Source organism: Cervus canadensis, chromosome 2 (genome assembly GCF_019320065.1).
Source record: "Cervus canadensis isolate Bull #8, Minnesota chromosome 2, ASM1932006v1, whole genome shotgun sequence".
NCBI classification, from domain to species: Eukaryota; Metazoa; Chordata; class Mammalia; order Artiodactyla; family Cervidae; genus Cervus; species Cervus canadensis.
The window spans coordinates 11493291-11516566 of record NC_057387.1 but is presented as its reverse complement, the minus strand read 5'-3'; the positions used below and the strand labels follow the sequence as shown (position 1 = coordinate 11516566).

General features: G+C 42.7%; 1 protein-coding gene and 1 non-coding gene across 2 annotated transcripts; both read left to right on the top strand.

Annotated features, from left to right (window-relative positions):
- Nucleotides 1-635: 635 nt before the first annotated feature.
- Nucleotides 636-21899, top strand: LOC122426727 (Fc receptor-like protein 2). Its single transcript, XM_043445851.1, is given in 6 exon segments — nucleotides 636-693; nucleotides 2363-2392; nucleotides 2395-2649; nucleotides 3093-3154; nucleotides 3156-3397; nucleotides 21298-21899. Coding segments are annotated over 6 exon segments (744 nt in total). The 3' UTR covers nucleotides 21395-21899.
- Nucleotides 7595-7667, top strand: TRNAW-CCA. Its single transcript has one exon. It is a non-coding gene; the product is annotated as a tRNA-Trp (tRNA).
- Nucleotides 21900-23276: the final 1377 nt, after the last annotated feature.

The window sequence follows — 23276 nt, the reverse complement described above, 5'->3', positions numbered from 1 at the left end:
CAATAATAAAATAAAGAGACTGATGTTCTACAAAGATGGAGCTTGGCTACCCGCTTATTATAACACCTATATCATTTCAAACACAAGACCCAGTGACAGTGGCTCCTATTATTGTAAGGCAAAAAGAAGAGTGTTCGTATTTATAGATGACACGGAAGAAACAAGATCTGCATGGTTCACTCTCCAAGGTGAGGGTCTCACTGTTTAAGTGGATGAGACTGGGAAGGAGTAGGGCCTGGGTGGAAGGAGCAAGGTGCAGTGCAGAGAAGACCATGCAGGAAGGGAGAAATGGTGGGTGGCTGCGATCCTGGAGTCTGGGCCTGTTTCCTGCTCACTGGGGCTGAGAAGGCACTCCTCAACAAGAACTCTATACCTCACTGACTGGTGGCCTCTGCCTAATTCTTCCCTCCAGAGCTGTTTCCAGAACCTCAATTGACAACCAGACCCTCGCAGCCCACCGAGGAAGCCTCAGTCACCCTGTCCTGTGGACCCAGCTCCCTGAAGACAGATCAGAGACCCAACTTCGCTACTCCTTCTACAAGGGTGGCTATACCCTGAGGTCAGACTGGGACTCCCCAGAGTTTTGGATCTCAACAATATGGAAAGAAGACTCAGGATATTACAGGTGTGGGGCAATGACAGTGTCTCACAGTGTCTCAAAGCAGAGTCACCAGTCCTATATACAAGTGCAAAGTGAGCATTGGTACTGGGCTGCTAGGCTGGGTGGGCAGAGAACTGTAGTTCCCACTCAGACCTGTGTTCTTCATTCAACTGTGCTGCCTCTGTGCCTGTGGTTGTGGGGGCCACAATGACCCAATCAGGCTCTGTTTTATTAACTGCTACCATGGCATCATTTCCCAATAGTTCTGCTCTCCCTACCAGAAAAAAAAATAATAATAATAGGATTTCCCTGGTGGTCCAGCAGTTAAGACTCCATGATCCCAAGGCAGGGGGCCCAGGTTCAATCCCTGGTAAGAGAACTAGACCCCATAGAAAGTGGAAGTGTTAGTCGATCAGTCGTGTCCAACTCTTTGTGACCCATAGACTGTATCCCACTTGGCTCCTCTGGAGAATACTGGAGTGGGTTGCCATTCCCTTCTCCAGGGGATCTTCCTGACTCAGGGATCAAACTCGGGTCTCCTGCATTGGAGGTAGATGCTTTATCATCTGAGCCACCCCGCAACTAAAAGATCTCACAAGCTGCAACAAGATCCAGTGCAGCCAAATAAATAAATTTAAAACACATATGTATAGCTTACATACGTATTTTTAAATAGTTTAAAGAATATTTATTTTTAAAAAAGTAAAGAAGTAGTTTAAAAAAACAATAATAATCTCTCTAGAGCATTTATGTATGCTTAGCACTGAGGAATACTCAGTGAACCAAGAGATAAATCATGGTCTCCGTCTACAGAGAATGACCCCCAACTAGGAAGCACATTTAAGCCAGCTAGAGCAATGGAGGAACAAAGTGAAGATGGTGATAATGATGATGTGAGAAATATCCATAAGAATCCTCAGCATTTATTAAAAGTTTACTAAACCAAGCTGTTAAATTCAATTCAGAACCCCTCTGATGCTCAGAAATATTTGCAGAGGGGAAGACTTGTAGAAAGTTTATCAAGTACTAGGAAGGCACTGATCAGAGCAGTTTTATATTTAGTCCTCAGAGTAACCCTGTGAAGTAGGTGAAAAATATCTGTAAAGTGGATAGTATGTCATCCTCACTTTACACATGAGGAACTGGAAGCACAGAGCTGTTTGGTGGCCTTCCCCAAGGGAACCCAGCAAATAAGCAGCACAGCTGGAATCTGAAGCCAGGCACTCTGGCATTAGTTACATTTCCTATCTCAACCACATCAGTGGAGAGTAGTACCAGCAACAGCCACCATTTCTGGACATCTTCAGTGTAACAGGTTCTGTACATGCATGCTGTTTCATCTTCATGAGAACGCTATGAAGTTGGTATGGTTATCCACACTTTACCTTTGAGAAAACTGAGGATCAGAGAGATTAACTGATCTATGAAGATCATGCAGTGAATAAGCAGTGGAAGTGGGTGGGGACTCCCCTGTCAGCCCCCTTCCCATCACTCCTGCTGTCCTGAGTTTATCTGGAGGTCAGGAAGGAGCAAGATCACTAAGGGCCGTGGTCATTAGCAAAGGCTAATGAGTGTGGAGGAAGTGCAAGCTGGAATTTTTAGAGCATTCAGGAGCAGGGTGATCCTGCCTGAGGGCTCTCAGAATGTACCCTCCCTGATAAAAAAACATTTCTCTGCCTAAACATCCCACCAGCTCCACCTGCCGGCAGGTGGTACCAGCCTCCACTCCAGGCCCTCACCCTTCGTCCTGTGTTCACACAGGAATCCCTGTGTCTGGAGTGTTCCTGGAGACCCAGCCCCAGGAGGACCAGGTGTTGAAGGGGAGACGCTGGTCCTTGTCTGCTCTGTAGCCAAAGGCACCGGGAAAACCACATTCTCTTGCCACAGAGAGGACACGAGGGAGAGTCTGGGGCAGAAAAGCCAGCGCTCCCAGAGAGCCGAGCTGGAGATCCCCGTTATCTGGGAGAGCCAGGCCGGGCGCTACTACGGCACAGCTGACAACGGCTACGGCCTCATCCAGAGCGAGGCAGTGAACGCCACTGTGAGAAGTAAGTAGCTAATTCTCCTAATTAGCCGGAGAGTCCCAACTGCGATTGGTTGGTTTCCTTCTGTGGCAGTGAGGATGTTCCAAGGATAAGAATCAGGGCTGTGAAGAGGTTAGGAAGCCATTAACACGCTAGGATTGTGATTGCAGCCGTGGTGGCAGCGGCAGCAGTGACAACAGGGGCAGAAGAGCCGAAGGAAGATGACAAGGGGTGACAGGAAGCAGGCTCTGAGGCCCGGTCAGACGTAGGGTCTCCAGAACTCCTCCCAGGAAGCTGGCAAAGCTCCACAGGGAACCGTCTCTGCAGCGTTAGCTCAGAAGGTGGGATAGTGGGGAAGAAACCCCAGGGCTTGAGAGGTACTATGTGGACACAGTGAGAATAGAGAGAGTGGGTTATAAGTCTGTGCCCGCACAAGAGACCCTCCCTGATGAACCGTCCTTTATCAGTTCCAGTGTCACGTCCTGTCCTCACCTTCAGTGTTCCCGGGGCCCAGGCCTTGACTGGGGAGGGCCCAGGCCTTGACCGGGGACGTGGTGGAGCTTCGCTGTGAGGACAAGAGAGCATCTCCCGCCATTCTGTGCCGGTTTTATCATGAAGATGTTGCCCTGGGGAACACCTCGGCTCCTTCTGGAGGAGGAGCTTCCTTCAACCGCTCTGTGACCGCAAGGCATTGTGGGAGCTATGCTTGCGAGGCCGACAACGGCCTGGGGGCCCAGCGCGGTGACGGACGTGGCGGTACTCCACGTCGCAGGTAGGACAAGTCCGACGTCTCGTCCCAGAGCACTGGTTGCCGTTATGCCAAACAATGGCTTGTGTGTCCTTTCCATGGGTTTTCCTCTCCCTCGAGGAATCGGAGTTCAACAAAAGAAGCTGTCAGCTCTCCCTGTCTCTCCTTCTCACTGGTCTGAACAGCAGCATCACTGGCCTTCCGGTTCCCCTTTCACTTACATCTTCAGATAGGTGTGACGTAAATACTGCACTAGGATCAAGTCAGCCCTGGGAGTGGGGTAAGTGAGGCATGGAGGGAGGAGACAAAGACGGTTGCATATTCAGAGCTCTCAGCGAGCAAGGAGCTACAACCAAACCTTGTCAGTACTCAAGAAAACAATGAAAACCCCATGGACAAACCAGATTCTAGGATTCAAAGCTTTACTAGGATTATCTCATTTAATCTCCACTGACAACTCTCATTTTACTAGTGAGGAAATGATATTTAGAATAAGTAACTTACCCACCATCACACAGCAAGTAGGTACAAAGATGAAACTCTAGACTAGAACTACAGAATTGAAAAACTGCTCTTTGCCACTATTTTAAAATGATGGCTGTATATATAATATTTTTCCCTTTAATTTATTATTGTGGAGAAGTGCCTGAATAAGTTTCTTAATATGGAATAATCATTGAATTCCTGCTATAAACCCTTCTCAGTCATTATATCATAGGTAGCAGCTACGTACAACTTAATATTTATTGCAAATGTTTGCAACTTTATTTATGAGTTTTATTTTTTGAACCAATTTTGGTTTCAGGGATAGGTTTGCCTCATAAGAATGTTTTCAGAGGTTTTCCATATTTTCTGTGCTCTGCAACAGTTTAAAACCGTGTTGGAATTATCTACTTGCAAAGTCTTTGGAACTAGCCTAAACAACATTCTGAGCTTCTTAAATCCTTACCTCCACTGTCAAATCTTTTTTTGTTAGTCTTCAAATTTTCTATTCCTTGTTAGAATAATATGGATGATTATACCTAAATTTATCACAGAATGTTGTCCATAGTATTATCATCTAACTTGGAAACAACCTTTATATATGCATTTATGCTCTCTTCTCATTTCTAGTTTGTGTGATCTCTTTTTCTTAATCATATTTGCCATATGCTTGTCAATTTTATTGCTCTTTTTAAGGAACCAGGCTTAGTTTTTTTACTCAAATATATTTGAGTTTTGGTTTTCTGATTCATTTGTTTCTCCTTTATCTTGAATATATCTTTCTTCCTTTTCAGTTTATTTTATGTGGTTCTTTAATTTCTTAAGCAAATGCTTATTCATTTTTCTTCTTTGTCTCCTAATAAATGAATTTAAAACGGTATAGTTTCTTCTAAGTACCACTTTCATCTCATCCTACAGATTTTGATGTATAATATTTTCATTTGTTTAATTTCCAAAGTATGTAAAATTTGTGTTTCACTGAATTTTATAGCCTGAAACTTAATAATTTCTTATGAATAGATTTTTATCCTCTTTTATTAGTTTCTTTTTTTAATTTTTATTGGAGTATAGTTGATATGCAATGTCATGTTAGTTTCAGGTGTACGGCAAAGTGAACCAGGTGTGCATGCATGCATGCTAAGTCACGTCATTTGTTACTACTCTTTGCCACCCTATGGACTGTAGCTCACCAGGCTCCTCTATCGGTGGGGATTCTCCAAGCAAAAATACCCGAATGGGTTGCTATTTCCTCCTCTAGGGCATCTTCCTGACCGAGGGATCGAACCCACTTCTCTTGCATCTCCTGTATTGGCAGGCAGGTTCTTTACCACTTTGCCACCTGGGAAGCCCCAGCCAGTTATACATGTACATATATCCACTCTTTTTTAGATTATTTTCCCATATAGGTCATTACAGAGTATTGAGTCAAATTCCTTGTGCTATATAGTAGATCTTGTTAGTTATCTATTTTATATATAGTAGTGTGTCCCTCCCTCACTTACCCCATGGTAACCATAAACTTGTTTTCTACATCTGTAACCCTATTTCTGTTTTGTAGATAAGTTCATTTATACACTTTTTTAGATTCTTATACATTTCTTTTCTAAAAGCTTTTTATTATCCCTGTATTAAATTTTATCAAAGAATATGGCCTGTATCATTTGGGGATTTACTAATAATATCTTTTGAAATAACACACAGTTAACATTTTTTCTAAATGCTATAAATGGAATTTGAAAAGTGTGAATTTTCTATTTAGGATATGCAAAGTTCAGTTTTTTATTTTTCTATTAAATTAAACAAGTTGTTTGATGTATTCAGTTTCTATAGAGTCTTACATATGTTTGCTCTTTTCAAGCTATTAATTTTTGGGAATCATATTTACATTGTTACTTATAATTCTTAGAAACTTAACTTTTTATAGGGGCTTTGTCATGAACGTGGTAATTGACTGTGTAAAATGGGGAATTTTTGTCTCAAATGACAGGAATCCCATACAAACAGGCTTGGGCCAGAAAAAAAAAGTAAATTTGGTGGGAGGGTCAGGAATGGACATGGCTTAATGTGTGACTAGCAAAGAGTTCTGTCTCTGCCTTCCCTCTTTCCTCTGCATTTCTCTATTAACTTCTCAGACAGGCAGAGCTGACCACTGACATCTTCAGTTTTATATCCCTCCTTTTTGCTAGATATCCCAAAGAAAAGAGTTTCTTTTTAATTATTTAAAAAAAAATTTTAATTAAAAAAAGGAATTTGGCTGAGCCACATGATGTGCAGGATCTTAGTTACCTGACCAGAGATTGAACCCACACCCTCTGCAGTGGAAGCACAGAGTCTTAACCACTGGACTATAAGGGAAGTCCTTAAATTTTTTTTAATGAAGTGTAGTTGAATTACAATGTCATTTTAGCTTCAGGCATATAACACAGTGATTCTGTTTTATATTCCTTTTAAGATTCTTTTCCCTTACAAGTTATTACAAAATATTGATACAGTTCTCTGTGCTTTACAGTAGGCCTTTGTTGGTTATCTATTTTATGCATAGTAGTGTGAATATGTTAATTCCCACCTCCTAATTTATCCCTCCACCACTTTCCCATTTGGTAAATAACCATAAGTTTGTTTACTGTGTCTGTGATTCTGTTTCTGTTTTGTAGATAAGTTCATTTGTAGCCTTTTTTTTTTTTTAGATTCCATGTATAAGTGACACTGTATGATATCTGTCTTTCTCTGTCTAACATTTCTTAATATGATGATCTCTAAGTCCATCCATATTGCTACAAATGACATTATTCCATCCTTTGTTATGGCTGAGTGATATTCCATTGTACATATGTGCCACATCTTCTTTATCCATTCATCTGTCAGTGGACATTTAGGTTGCTTCCATGTCTTGGCTTTTGTAAATAATGCTGCAGTGAACATTGGTGTTCGTGTACCTGAGAAAAGAGTCTCTTTAAACATTACTCCAGTTCAGACACAGACTAGAGAACAGACTTATGGGCATGGGGCAGGGGCAGGTAAGAAGGAGAAGGTGGGACAAATGGAGAGAGTAGCATGGAAACATATACCTCACGTATGTGAAATAGATAGCCAATGGGAATGTGCTATATGACTCAGGGAACGCAGACCGGGGTTCTGTGACAACCTAGAGGGTTGGGATAGGGTGAGAGGTGGAAGGCAGACTCAAGAGGGAGGCAACATTTGTATACCTGTGGCTGATCCATGTTGATGTATAGCAGAAACCAACACAATATTGTAATTATCCTTCAATTTAAATAAATAAAAACAATTACTCCAGTTTAAAAAGCAAAAAATAAAACAACAACAACAAAAAGCAAATAAGTAGAGATTAACCAGTCCATGTGATGTGTTCATCCTTTTCCTCTGCAGAGACCACGGGACTGTGACTGGTGAAGTCAGCAACAGGGAGGAGCAAAAGAAAACTGAGTAACTCAGTTGACTTCTTCTAGGCCTTTCTTTATTCCAAGCCTCAGTGTCCATTTTCAGGAAAGACCTGATTCTGGACTCCTCTTTTTCTAAGATCTTTTTGAGTTCATAAAAATCAAACTATAAGTCTCTCCGTGCCTGTATTCCCTTGTTTTCAGAAAGGCCTTTTCCCAGGTGACTTTGAGTGGGGGCCTTAGGTGGGGTGGGATGTTTTAGGAGATGGTAATGGCATGGGATAGAGCAAAGCTTGGTGATTCCTTATTTAGCAAGTCCTCTGCCTCATACCGGGCTTCCCTGGTGGCTCAGAGGTTAAAAGCGTCTGCCTCCAATGCAGGAGACCCGGGTTCGATCCCTGGGTTGGGAAGATGCCCTGGAGAAGGAAATGGTAACCCACTCCAGTATTCTTGCCTGGAGAATCCCATGGACGGAGGAACCTGGTAGGCTACAGTCCACAGGGTCGCAAAGAGTCAGATACTACTGAGCGACTTCACTTTCACTTTCACTGCCTCATACCACACACCACCACCACTATCAAACAACCTCTCTTAACACTGGAAGCTGCCCTAAGAGGGCATTTCTGAGTGTGCTCTGACCCCTTCTGTTCGCAGAATTTCCACCTAAAATACAGTTGATGAATTGTCCCCACCGTTGTGAAGGGCGAGTGGAGGTGGAAGAGGAAGGTTGCTGGGGCACCGTGTGTGATGACGGCTGGGACATGAAGGATGTGGCCGTGGTGTGCCGGGAGCTGGGCTGTGGGACAGCCGAGCACACACCTGCAGGCACGTTGTATCTGCCAGTGGCAGAGGAGGACCAGCCTGTGTTTATTCAGGGAGCCCTGTGCAGTGGGACAGAAGCAGCACTGGCTGAATGTGAGCAGCTTGAGACCTCTGACTGTGGGCACGATGAGGATGCAGGTGCAGTGTGCGAAGGTAGGTGATGGCGGGGCCTGCTGAATGGGAGCCAGCTTACTCCACTTCAAGGCCCTTCTCTATGCTGCCTCCAACTCACTTTGCTAGTCACTGTTGCTCCTGCTGCCTTCAGAACCACTCACTCATTCTACATTAACATGTGGTCAGGAAAACACCATTAGTTCATATTAGGCAGTCCAGAGTTATAAAGGACTCTCCTACACATTCTGTTAGTAGCCTGTATCTGCCACTTCAAAAGACAAGATATTGGCATTTTCATGGCCATGAGTTTGGCTATAATGCCAGGAAAATAATTGTGAAACCATAAAATTACACAGTTTGGGTGATTTTAATGGAGGTCACACTGCTTATATTGTTCTAATCAATATAGATTGATTAGAGCTGATGGGATTAGATTGTTCTATGTTCTCATCTAATCCCATCAGCCCTACTGTACTGTCTCCCTGAAATGCCTCTACTCATCGAAACAAATCCCAAATAAGAGGAGTGCTTGGTAGGGAAGACACAAGTGCTTTTCCCTTCCCTGGATTCTAGTGAGACAGGGAGTGGGGAATTCGAGGAATGTAGGAGACTCTGGGTCTTCAAGGAAACCAGGCCACAAATTGAGGGTGGAAGCAAAATAAAGTCCACTGCATTTCCCAAAGATTCTATCGAGCCTGTGACTAGAGCAGAAGCCAGTGGAAACTGCTACCTCATGCCCAGCCCCAGATCATGTCTCTGGTGGAGCACCCCAACTTCCTGGGCATCCTTCCAGAGGTGGTGAGAATAAGCTTTTAGAACTATTGAGCCAATGTCCAGTTTTAGGAATATCTAAAGGCCTGTGGCTCATTCAGGGAAATGGAATCAGCTTTGGAAATTGGAAAGGATCAGGATTTGGTATCAACTAACCCGCTCCAAGAAAATCAAACCAGTCCATCCTGAAGGAGATCAGTCCTGGGTGTTCATTGGAAGGACTGATGCTGAAGCTGAAACTCCAATACTTTGGCCACCTCATGCAAAGAGTTGACTCATTGGAAAAGACCCTGATGCTGGGAGGGATTGGGGGCAGGAGGAGAAGGGGGTGACAGAGGAGGAGATGGCTGGATGGCATCACTGACTTAATGGGCATGAGTTTGAGTAAACTCCGGGAGTTTGTGATGGACAGGGAGGCCTGGCGTGCTGCGATTCATGGGGTTGCAAAGAGTCGGATACGACTGAGCAACTGAACTGACTCATACAGAGCTTGAGTCCTGCCTCCCCCACTTACCAGCCCTATAAGCATCAAATTTCTCTGAAGCTCATGATCTCTGTCAGAAAAGTGGAATAATACCTGGTCCAGTTACAGAGCTGGGACGAAATCAAACACTCCTCATTCATAAAGATCTGTGGTAAAGAGCAAAATCTGGGAAGAAGTCTCCGGGCCTGCTACCGCTTGCTGATTTTGGATGATCTCCATGAAAGGAGAGGTCTGGAACTCAGGGTTGGCCCTCTTCCATATCCTGGACGTCACCTCTGCAGGAAGACCCCATGAGTTTGTCCGGACAATCCCTTTTTGGCTCTTCCTCTCCTTACCACCAATTCCCTTTTCTCTACAGCATTCTAGCCTAGTTCTTTTTGAAGATATGGAGACTGGAGGCCCGCAGACCTCAGAATCTCTACTTTTTGACCTCCCTGCCCTGGGTGACTCAGTGGCTCTGGACAGACCTTAATGCTTTACCTGTGGCTCGCTTGAGCCCTGTGCCTCACTTGACCCCTCAGCAGGATTCTAAATTGTTCTTCTGAGCCAAAGCATCAACTGTGCCTGCACGTGGGGCAAAACCCAGCTCCCAAAGAAGCCAAGCTCAGAGAATGTCTCCGTCTATACTGACACCTTGGCCCGGTCCTGGCTTTTCCAGTCTTCCAGAACTGCCTGGGGATCCCAATACTGTCTCCTTGAGCAGATGTAGCAGCTCCTAGGATGAAACAAGCAAGGAACTGATTGAGGTGGGCCCTACATCTGGTACAAAATATGTGCATGTAAAACAGACAAAAGAAAATGTGGGTATTTGATTGTTTCCAAGTGACTTGGGAAGAAAGTAGCTCTTATTTCTTTTTAAAATATTTTTTAAATTACAAATATAAAACACATTATAAAAAGAATAGTATACAAAAAAGAAAATAAAAATCAGCCAAAATTTTAATACTCAGAAGTAACTGCTGTTAATATTCTGATAATTCTAAAATGTTTTATAAATATATATGAATTAATATGTATATTTCAGTTTCTTGTACTGTAAGCTATGTATTATTTTATACTGTTCATTAAATTTAAAAATACAATAGTAACATTCCATTAACACTAATTTCCTGAGAGATTATATATGTGTGTGTGTGTTTTCACAAAAGCTAATCTCTCAGGAAAATACTGTCCTACCAGGTTATTTAGAGATGTTCTTGCCTTTTTGAGAGTCTGAGGTTTTCTGCCAGCATTCAGTATATATTCTGTGAGAATCATTCCACATGTAGATACATTTTTGATGTAATGTGGGAGGAGGTGAGCCTCATGTTTGACTATTCTGCCATCTTAATCGGTCCTCTCAGGAAAGTCTTGATTCATGAGGTCTTTTGTTCTGCTGAGTATCTTGATTAGATTTGGGTGTGAAAACTGAAGAAAAGGAAAAAGCCACATGCTCCATGATGTAACTCATCCTATGAGTCCCCCAAACTCCAGTAAGGCCTGAAAGTGAAAGTGTTAGTCGTGTCTGACTCTTTGTGACCGCGTGGACTGTAGCCTGGCAGGCTCCTCTATCCATGGGATTCTCCAGGCAAGAATACTAGAGTTGGTTGCCTAGATCTCAAAAAATATTTGAGTGAGTGACTTCTTTTAGAAATTAATATCTAAATTTTGAATCTGAGTGGATATGGGAAGAAGAAAACTGAGAAGATATATTTCTTTGTCAACAGTTCTACTTATAATGAATAATTATCACAGCCTTACCTGGTTGTGATGTATATTAATATCCTGCTGAATTCCATTTGATAGTATCTTATGTAAGATTTTTGCATAGGTATTCATAATGAGAATTTGTCTGTAGTTTCTTACACTTTCTTTGAAAAGCTTGGATGAATGCTGTGTTGGTTTCTTATTATTTTGAAAGATTTCTTTCTCTGTGATTACTAAAAAAAAAAATGTAAATGCTACTAAATTTATCTTCTTGAAGACTAAAAATATTAGTGAGTGAAACCATCTGGCTTGATATGTTTGGAGATGTGGCTCTCCAATAACATTCTCAATTTTTTTCACTATTATTGTTATGTTTATTTAACCTTCTCTTCTTGAAAAAAAATGGTAATTTATATTTTCCTACAAAGTCATCCATTTAATATAGTTTTTCAAAAGATGTATGTTTAATTCATTGTCCCTTCTTTCTTGATTAGCCTATTCAGTGGTTTATCTATTTTTCATAGAAAAGCTTTTGAGTTTATTCATATATTCTGTTGGGGTTTTCTGTTTGATTTATTCATTAATGTCTGTTTTTATCTTCACTGATTTTGGTGATATTTTTCTAAGTTCTTAGTTTCAATGCCTAGTTAATTTATTTTTATTTTTCTTTGTTGGCACTTTTTCCAGTTGTTTAAAGACCTGTTTTAATCATGTCTCTTACGTTTTGATAGGTAGTGTTTTGGTTATAATTGTTATCAAGTCTGTAATTTCAGTTTTATTTTCTCCTTTGACCTCAGAAATGTTTTAAAAGAGGAAATTTTTTAGTTGCCTGGTGAAAGGATTTTCCCTTAATTTTGTGATTTTTAAAAATAATTGATTGCATTTATAATTTTTTAAGGTTTTCTTTGTGACCTAAAGTATGATCAATTTTGGTAGATCACCTGTGAATACTTAAAAGAAAGTGAATTCCCTGTTACTGGTGTCAATGTATATTTATTAGGAATTCCTTATTAATCATACTATTTGATTCATATACACCCTTATTTCTTAATCTGCCTGATCTACTGCAGGTCTACAGGTATCATTTGTTACTGTCATTGTCATTAAATTTATTTCTCCTTCCATTTCCTACAGTCCATGTGTCAAGTATTGATATTTTGATGACATGATATTTACTTCCAAAGATTTATGAGGCTTGGAGCTTTCTTGTACATCTTAGCCTTTCCCACTTTCATTCGGTGTTTTCTGCCTTGATATGTCTTTGTCCAGTCTTCCACTTCTAACTTTCTGAGTGACTTTCCTGTATATAAGGGGTATGTAGCATATAGGGCTTTTTGTTTGTTTTTTGTTTGTTTGTTTTTTGCTTTAAATTTATTCAAGTACAGTTGATTTATAATGTTGTGTTAATGTAACATATAGTTGAGTTTTGCTTTTGTACTGGATACAAAATTTATTTTATTAACTGTTTGCCTTTTCACCCTACATTTTCTCTTCTTATTACTTTCTTCATTTTTTGTTTCCTTTTGTTTTCCTTCCTGTTTGTTTTGTAACCTCAGATGCTGAGTTAATCACGCTTCTCAGCTCATGGCTCCCTCCCATAGTGGTACCATACCTATTTTCTCTAGTTTTCTTTCCTCATAGCCTTGTATCTTTAGGTGCTCTTCTCATTCCTTGGTCTCCAGCCATTCTAATGCATTTGATGTATTCCCTTCACTTCCGTGCATTATTTGTGGTGAGCCTGATTTCTTTGTTTGCCTGTACTGTTGCTCCATTTTTCTTGGTGCCATGTTTTTTTTAATTTATGCACGTTACTGTGTGTACATCTAGTTCATTGCTTCTAACTTCTGCACATTATTCCACCACACTGTCCGTATCTAATCCCCCAGTGACGGACACCTAGATTATCCCCATCTTGTCACTGCTGCAGACACTGACTAACTTCCTTTCTCGTGTTCCACCAAGGACATGTGTGAGAATTTCTCTGAATATATATCTGAGAGTGAGATTAATGCAACAAGTAATGCCAGATGGTCCCCCAAATTACTTCTGCCCCCAGAAGTGCAAGACCATTCCCTAATATGACATCCCAAGCAACCTTTGAGTTGCTTGAATGTTAGTTGCTCAGTCATGTCCAACTCCTTGCAACCCCATGGACTGTAGCCTCCCAGGCTCCTCTGCCCATGGAATTCTCCAGGCAAGAATACTGGAGTGGGTTGCCATTCCCTTTTCCAGGGTATTTTCATAACCCAGGGATTGAAACTGGGTCTCCTGCATTGCAGGCAGATGCTTTATTAACTGAGCCACCCTGCAACTAAGCAGTCTTTGGCATGAGTTAATTAATTAGCCAATTAATTAGTTAACCCTCTAAATTTTGCCAACCAAGTGAGCATAAAGAGAGATCTTGGGGAGGAAGGCAGGAGGCGGGATCGGGATGGGGAACACATGTAAATCCATGGCTGATTCATGTCAATGTATGGCAAAAACCACTACAATACTGTTAAGTAATTAGCCTCCAACTAATAAAAATAAATGAAAGAAAAAGATCTTATTGGCATTTTTATTTCCATTTGTCTAATTATCATGCTCTTGTTAGCCTTTTAGGCTTCTTCTAAGAAATAACTGCTTGCCCATTTTTTAATTGAAGTATAGTTGAGTTATGATGTTGTGTTAGTTTCAGGTATACGGCAAAGTGGCTCAGTTATATAGGTGTAGATATACATTCAGATACTAGTTATCTATGGGCTTCCCAGGTGGCTCAGTGGTAAAGAAACTGCCTGCCAGTGAAGGAGACACAAGAGACGTGGGTTTGATCCCTGGGTCAGGAAGATCCCTTGGAGAAGGAAATGGCAGCTCTCTCCAGTATTCTTGCTTGGAAAATTTCATGGACAGAGGAGCCTGATGGACTATAGTCCACGGGGTCCCAAAGAGTTGGATACAACTGAGCATGCACATGTGCACCCACACAAACACACAGTCTGTCGAGTAGTTAAAGCACCAGACTCTTCTAGCTGTAAGAAACCCAACTTCAGCTTCTGCAAAAATGGCAGAGCTCTGGCAAAAGGCTGAAGCAAGCCCCAGGAGCTTCACACTCTGGGGATAGAGGGGAAAAAAGACTCTGGTGTAGTGATGTCAGGGAGAGAATGAGAATGTCACAGGCTATAGGAAGAAAACCAGTAATTCCAGACTCATGTAATCAGTGTCAGAGAGACCTGTCTGCCAGACTGGAGCTGAGAAGAAGGGGGTTAATATATCTGTTTATTCTTTTTCTGTTTTGATCTTGGAAATAGGATTCTGCTTGAAAGCAGATAGGTCCTGGGCTTCCCTGGTGGCTCAGTGGTAAAGAATCTGCCTGACAGTGCAGGAGACGCCCCTGATCCAAGAAGATCCCAGATGCCACAGAGCAACTTGAGCCTGTGCTCTAGAGCCCAGGGGCTACAACTACTGAGCCTGAGTGCTGCAACTACCGAAGCCCATGCGCCCCAGTGCCCATCTGCGGACCCTAGAGCCCGTGCTCTATTGTATCAGGATCGCTTTCCTTTCCCATAGTAAAGTATCCAGTGGCTGATCAACACTGGGGTATAGAAGCAGGGCCCCTTCACACCAGCTCAGGACCACTTTGAGAGAACACCCCAGTCCAAGTTATCTAGGGGAGTCGGCTGAGGCCTCTGTGGACATTGCTTCTAACGGAGGAGGTGAGATAAACTGGGAGATGAGGACTGACATATATATATATATGAAGAGGTGGCAAGAATACACAGAAGAACTATACAAAAAAGACTTCATGACCCAGATAACCACAATGGTGTGATCACTCACCTAGAGCCAGACATCCTGGAATGCGCAGTCAAGTGGGCCTTAGGAAGCATCACTACAAGCAAAGCTAGTGGAGGTGATAGAATCCCAGTTGAGCTACTTCAAGTCCTAAAAGATGCTGTTAAAGTGCTGCACTCAATATCCCAGCGACTTTGGAAACTCAGCAGTGGCCACAGGACTGGGAAAGGTCAGTTTTCATTCCAATCCCAAATAAAGGCAATGCCAAAGAATGCTCAAACTACTGCACAATTGCACTCATCTCACACACTAGCAAAGTAATGCTCAAAATTCTCTAAGCAAGGCTTCAACAATACATGAACTGAGAACTTTCAGATGTTCAAGCTGGGTTTAGAAAATCCAGAAGAACCAGAGATCAAATTGCCAACATCCGTTGGATAATAGAAAAAAACAAGAGAATTCTAGAAAAACATCCCCTTCGTTGACTACATCAAAGCCTTTGACTGTGTGGATCCCAACAAACTGGAAAATTCTTAAAGTGGTGGGGATACCAGACTGCCTGATCTGCCTCCTGAGAAATCTGTATGCAGGTCAAGAAGCAACAGTTAGAACCGGACGTGGAACAACGGACTGGTTCCAAATTGGGAAAGGAATATGTTGAGGCTGTATATTGTCACTCTGCTTATTTAACTTATATGCAGATTACATCATGAGAAATGCCGGGCTGGATGAAGTACAAGCTGAAATCAAGATTGCCAGGAAAAACATCAATAACCTCAGATATGCAGATGATACCACCTTTATGGCAGAAAACAAAGAGGAACTAAAGAGACTCTTGATGAAAGTGCCAATCTGGCACTCTGTGATGACCCAGAAGGGTGGGAGGGATGGGTGGGAGGGAGGCTTAAAAGTGAGAGGATATGTATATATCCCCTAGAAGCCTGTGCATGGCAATGAAGAGTAGCCCCTACTCACCACAAGTAGAGAAAAGCACATGCAGCAAACAAAGACAACACAGCCAAAAATAAATAAATAAAAATTTAAAAACAAAAAGAAAGCAGATAGGTCCTGTCAGCCATCCTGGTGTCCTCTGTTTCCCATTGGTGCATAAAGTTGGGAAAGTTACAGTGATATTCCAATAATCTCAAAGTTTATAATTCCTCCATATCCCTGTATCCTTGCGCCTTCCAACCAAAGCACCATGTGTTTACTGTAATTATGAGGTTGGGTACCCATCAGCTGGCCACAGAGGTTGTGGGGGTAAAGAGGAGTGAGCCCTTTCAACACTAAGCTGGAAAACAACTGAGAGCTATCACTCACAAAACTGGAACATTACAGAAGACAGAGTGTAAACTGGAGCAGAGGGAAAGTGAGATCATGAAGACACTTGAGACACTTGGACTTGAGATAAGTATGGAAATGAGAGAAGAAAGAGGGATTTATGATCTTTGGGAACGTCCTTCAAATGAATCAGTGTTCTTCAGCATCCCCCCTCAGGTCTGCCCAATAAGCCCCCAGACACATGCCCAGCAATGTCACTATCACTGCCCACCGTGACCTCCTAGGGAAATCAGAATCCCCGAAATGAATTCTTGTATCAGGAGATCATGTGTTCCTAAGCAAGGAGGTAATAGATACATGTTTAAAATCGACTCTGATTTTGTGTAATGGATGCTGTGATGTGCTGCCTAGATCCTCTGTCAGGAATGGAGGACTTACTCCCTCAGTTGCTGAGATTGCCACTGGCAGATAGCCTGCAGTCATCAGCCCTCTGGGAAAGTGCTTCGGCCACTGTATTCACGATCACTTTTCTTTCCCCTAGTCATGTATCCAATGGCCAGTCAACACTGGGGTGTAGAAACAAGGCCCCTTCACTCCAGCTTAAGGCCACTTTGAGAGAACACCCTAGTCCAAGCTATTTAAGGGAGTTGGCAGAGACCTCTGTGGAGGTTGCTTCAAATGGAAGGGGTGCCTGGAGAAGGAAATGGCAACCCACTCCAGTATTCTTGCCTCGAGAATCCCATGGACAGAGGAGCCTGGTGTGTTAGAGTCCACGGGGTTGCAAAGAGTCGGACTTTGTGAGTGACTTCAAAAAAAAAAAAGGAAGGGGTGAGATGAACTGAGCGATTGGGACTGACATATATAGAATACCATATGGAAAATACATAGCTAGTGGGAAGCCGCTATATAACACAGGGAGCCCGGCCTGGCCTTCTGATGACTCAGAGTGGTGGGATGTGGGGAGGTTCAAAAGGGAGGGGTTATATGGCAGAAACCAACACAACACTGTAAGGCAATTATCCTTCAATTAAAAATACATATTTTTTAAAAATGGGTAGCTAGTGGGAAGCTGTGGTTTGGCACAGGGAGCTCAGGGGATAGCCTAAATCAGTGGAATGGGAGGTGGAGAGGGAGGGGATGAGTGTATATAAACAGCTGATTCACTTCGTTGCACAGCAGAAACTAACACAATATTGTAAAGCAACTACATCTCAATTTTTTTAAAAGGAGAGCCAGCTTCAGCTTCTCCCTTGATACAACCTTGATCCCTCTTACAACCTTGCTCCCTCTGGCAATTTTTCATCCTGAGATCACTCACTTATAAATTTCCTGTATGTTAATTTCTGTATCAGGGTCTGCTTCCCTGTAAAATCAATCTGTGATGCCTTGTGTTCACCACCTCTTGAGAAACCTGTATGCAGGTCAGGAAGCAACAGTTAGAACTGGACATGGAACAACAGACTGGTTCCAAATAGGAAAAGGAGTACGTCAAGGCTGTATATTGTCACCCTGCTTATTTAACTTATATGCAGAGTACATCATGAGAAATGCTGGGCTGGAAGAAGCACAAGCTGGAATCAAGATTGCCGGGAGAAATATCAATAACCTCAGATATGCAGATGACACCACCCTTATGGCAGAAAGTGAAGAGGAACTAAGAAGCCTCTTGATGAAAGTGAAAGAGGAGAGTGAAAAAGTTGGCTTAAAGCTCAACATTCAGAAAACTAAGATCATGGCATCTGGTCCCATCACTTCATGGGAAATAGATGGGAAAACAGTGAAAACAGTGGCTGACTTTATTTTTGGGGCTCCAAAATCACTGCAGATGGTGATTACAGCCATGAAATTAAAAGATGCTTACTCCTTGGAAGGAAAGTTATGACCAAGCTAGACAGCATATTAAAAAGCAGAGACATTACTTTGCCAACAAAGGTCCGTCTGGTCAAGGCTATGGTTTTTCCAGTGGTCATGTATGGATGTGAGAGTTGGACTGTGAAGAAGGCTGAGCGCCGAAAAATTGATGCTTTTGAACTGTGGTGTTGGAGAAGACTCTTGAGAGTCCCTTGGACTGCAAGGAGATCCAACCAGTCCATCCTGAAGGAGATCAGTCCTGGGTATTCACTGGAAGGACTAATGCTGAAGCTGAAACTCCAGTACTTTGGCCACCTCATGCGAAGAGTTGACTCATTGGAAAAGACCCTGATGCTGGGAGGGATTGAGGGCAGGAGGAGAAGGGGACAACAGAGAATGAGATGGCTGGGTGGCATCACCGACTCGATGGACATGGGTTTGGGTAAACTCCGGGAGTCGGTGATGGACAGGGAGGCCTGGTGTGCTGCGATTCATGGGGTCGCAAGGAGTCAGACACGACTGAGTAACTGAACTGAACTGAATTGAACTGAGCCCCGAGTCTAGAGTGATCACTGAGGCCCATTCCATCCTCTACCCAGGGCAGGGGTAAGGGCTTGAGAGATGCTTGTTCATATCTTCTCAGTGTAAGACAACACTGAATTCTCCTGGTGCACAGCAGGCAGAGAGATGGTCTGAGAAGGAGACTTGGTACTTCCAGGGAGTGAACTGTTGTGAGAGAGAGTGATTCTGTGCAGCGGGGAATGGTCATGACAATGTTTTTAAGGGGTGGGTAAATGTCACTATGAGAAGTACATTTCCATTAATTCATCTTAACCAATACTTTCCAAACTAAAGTTATTGTCGCTAGAGGGATCATGAGAACATTTCAAGGAGGACAGCTAGTTTACATGGCAGAGCCTATGAGATATCTAGCTAGCTCCTAGGTGCTACTGATGTTGCTTGTGGTGATGGTGATAAAGTATTGAAGGGCGCTGGGAAGATCACCATGTGGAATTCATGGAAATGCGACATTAGCATGGTTGCACAGAAGAATGCTCTCTGAAATTCCTCGTAAGAGTTCTAGCGGTGATTCCTCTGAATGTAAGATCAGGACGTTGGGGTTGTCAGATATTAAGAATGAATTGTTATGACTTCCCTGGTGGTCCAGTGGCTAAGACTCCTCATTCCCAAAGCAGGGGGCCATGGTTCGATCTCTGGTCAGGGAACTAGATCCCACATCATGCTGCAACTAAAGATCTTGCATGCCACAACAAAAATCAGCAATCCCAAGTACTGAAAATAATAGATCTTGGATGCTGCAACTAAGACCTGGTGCAGCCAAATAAATAAATATTTCTTAAAAAAAAAAAAAAAAAGTGGTTCACTACATTCTGGGGAACAAAGGAGTGTGTCCTGTATCACCTAAAAGTGTTACTCACTCTTGGGCCTTCCAAGTACAGTCCTCAGGCCAACCCAAGAGTCTTCTGTGTCTCATAGAGTTCCCGGGCCCTGTGGCCTTCCCAGCATGGCCAGGCCTCCACTGCCTGAGGGAGTTTCAGACATGCTGTCTGTTTCCTGGACCTGTGGTGGACGCATATCTCACGAGATCATTGGTGCCATCTTGGCTGCACACTGGAATCTCTGAGGAGCTTTAAAAGGGATGGATGCCTGGATCCCCCATCCAAATTCTTGAAGAGTCTGACATGATGTCTGGGAATCGAGGTTTTTTAAATTCACTTTATTCTCCAGGTGATTCTAATATTCAGACAAACTGAAAACTGCTCCTTTGAGATCTTATAGGTTCCCACATTAATTGCTGGGCCCAAGAGGTACTGTGCCTGCATTCACTGTGATCAACTTCTGTGCTGCTGATATTCTGATTTTCTTTGGATCCAGAAAAGATAGTGATGGGTAAATTATATTTGGTCTTGTACTCATTTACTACAACTGCCATAACAAAGCACCGCAGATTGGGTGGCTTAAACAATAGGAATGTATTTTCTCACAATTCTGGAGGCTGGAAGTCCAAGATCAAAGTGTTGGCAGGGTTGATTTCTTCTGCGGCTCCTCTGCTTGGTTTGCAGATGACCATGGGCTTCATGTGTCTTCATATGGTCTTCACTCTCTGTTTGTGTCTGTGTCCAACTGTCCTCTAGGACACCAGTCAGACCCACCCTAGTAACCTCATTTTAACTTCATTGCCTCTGTAAAGGTCCCATCTCTAAGTACAGTCACATTCTGAGATATAGGGGCTAGGACTTCAACACATGAATTTCTGGAGTGTATGACTCAACCTATGAAAAGTCTCCTCTCGACTTAATTTCCTGTTCATTCAATTTAAAGCTTATTCATAACCACCTCATATCTAACCACAATAGGCTGATGTGCTGTGCTGTGTTTAGTCGCTCAGTCATGTCTTACTCTTTGTGACCCCATGGACATGCCTGCCAGACTCCTCTGTCCATGGGGATTCTCCAGGCCAGAATACTGGAGTGGGTTGCCATGCCCTCCTCCAGGGGATCTTCCCAACCCAGGTATTGAACCCAGGTCTCCCTCAGTGTGGGCAGATTGTTTACTCTCTGAGCCACCAGGGAAGCCCTCTTTACCACTGGCACCATCAACTTAAGACATCTAGAATCAAAAGTCTCTTCTACAGAATTAGTTCCCTTCCTCATGTCCTATTTCTGTCGTAGATTTCAACGTTCTCTCACTTGCCCTGGTGGCCTTCTCTTCATTCCTTTCCTTCCCTGTTTCTTGCCTCCAATCAATAAGGACAGCATTTGTCATTATCTTTGAGTCTAGACTCTTGTCAGTTTCTCTTCATCACAGTTATCCCCTATTTCCTATATCACTGTCCCTCCTAGAAAAGTGGTCCCACCAGCACAGAGGCTGAGGTTCTCTCTTAGATCAGGGAGTCTGTGTGTGGTCCCTGCTGGCTCAGACCTGTGAGCTCCAAGCCCCATGGAAACTGCAGAGTAGGCTATTGAACCCCTCCAACCCACAGAACACAGTCCCTTTGGGGGACATGAACCTCCACCCTTGACTCACATAGCTGATCACCGACACTTCCACTCTGCAAGAAAGGACACTTTGGTGTGTTGAGGTGGAAGCTGACTGAAACTCTGCCTTCCCAGTGATCAGATATCTGACCCACACCCCTCAATCTTCCTGAGAACTTCCACTCTCTCACAGAGTTGTTTTCAGTGAGCAAGCCAAGAAAAATCAATCTCAAAACACCTCTCTCTCCTTCTTTTTCCTAGCATGGATGACAACATAAGCAAGCAGAGGCTGAGCAGAGGAAACTTCTCCTGCAAACGCACCTTGCTTCTCAGTTTTTGCAGAGGTCGTATTAACTGAAGCTGCCCATTTGTGTCAGGCTGGCCGTAACTACCACTGGCTTCTGTTCTTAGATGCTGGAGCTGCCCTGAACAGACCTACCTTCTCCCTATGCCAAAGGAGAGAATGCGGAAGACATTCTTCAACAGATTCCTGTTCCTTATGACTTTGCAAGCAAATTGAGCTGAATAGACACTCAAAGGGAAAGCAATGTTTTCAGTGCTAAACTTCTACTGTCGTGTTCAGAACTAACTTATCAACGGCAAACCCTTTGGAGCTGTTGTTATGAAATTTATATCATAGTATTAATACTACAATATGCATGGCCTAAGCTATAGAGAGAGAGAAAGATGAGTCAGACATAGTTCTTCACTCTGAGGGAATTTCACAATCTAGCACCAGACACGTACATGTAAAGATGCCTCCTTAACGCCAGTATTCTGACATAATTAGAACCTTTCATTACAGATGGTGAATTTTATTAAAATTTTATAAAATTACTAAGACTCACTCTCTTACAGGCCTGTTTAATGCTCCTGCTGAGTAGAGTCACTTTACCAGCATTATGACTTTTAACCATCAGAACAGCCCTGTAAAGATTACGTTCTTTCTGTTTCATAAAGTAAGAGATACACTGTTCAAAATCTTTTAGCTAGAGATGGTGGGCTAAGGTTCACACTAAGATCTGTCTCCCCAGCTGCTAGAGGAGCTTTAAATTGGGCAAATAAGGGACTTCCCTGGTGGTACAGTGGTTAAGACTCGGTGTTTTATGGCAGTGGGTGTAGGCTCGATCCCTGGTCAGGGAACTAAGATCTTGCATGCTATGTGGTGTAGTCAAAAAATAAAGAAAGAATAAAAATAAAATATGTTTTCTCTCTAAAAATAAATTGGGCAAGTAAAAGTTCAGTAGATGGGAAATAAGGAAAAGGATAGTACCACTTTGAATTAGCAAGAGAAAAAAAAAAAAAAAAGAAATATAAAAAGTCCCAGAGTGCTTATGGTTGTTATGGACCGAATTGTGTGTCCCTCCCCATTCATATATTGAAGCCCTAACCCCAGTGTGATTGTATTTGGAGACTGGGTCTTTAAGGAGGTAATTGAAGTTAAATGAGGTCATGAGTGTGAGACCTGAATCCAATATGACTGGTGTCCCTAGAAGAACAATAGGCACCAGGAATGTGTTTGCACGGAGGAAAGGCCTTGTGAGGGTGTGTGAGAAGGTGACACCTGCAAGTCAGGAAGAAAGACCTTGGGAGAAACCAACTCTGCTGGCACGTTGATCTTGGACTTCCAGCCTCCAGAAGTGTGACAGAATTAATTTCTATTGTTTAAGCCACCCAGTCTGTGGTATTCTACATGACATCCTGAGCTGACAGATAGAGGTCGATAAGCAAAATGACACAGAGACATTGGACAGGCAGATTTGAACTTGACTTGATAAAAGGCATCGAATGCCACAGTTAGGGACTGTTTGTTGGTGAAACCTCTGAAGGTTGATAAGAGGATAGGAAACACTGTTCCCATTCAGTGTTGCCACAGTTCATTAAGCAGAATTCCCTGCATTATTACAGAAGTCCAAAAGGGAGGGGAAATATATATATATATATATATATATATATATGTATATATATATATATACATATATATGGCTGATTCATTTTGCTGTGTAGTAGAAACTAACACAACATTGTAAAGCAATTACACTCCAATAAAAATTAATTAAAAACGAAAAAACAAGGTATCTCTTAAAAAAGGAAGAAGCCCTGTGAGTCCTATTTTACCAATACCCTATTTTACCAATACCTATTTACCAATACCTACCAATGGTAGGTATATGAAGAGCAGATAGGCTGATGAGGCTCTTGAGAACATGCAAGACACACTTTTCCCAAGCTTAGGCCAG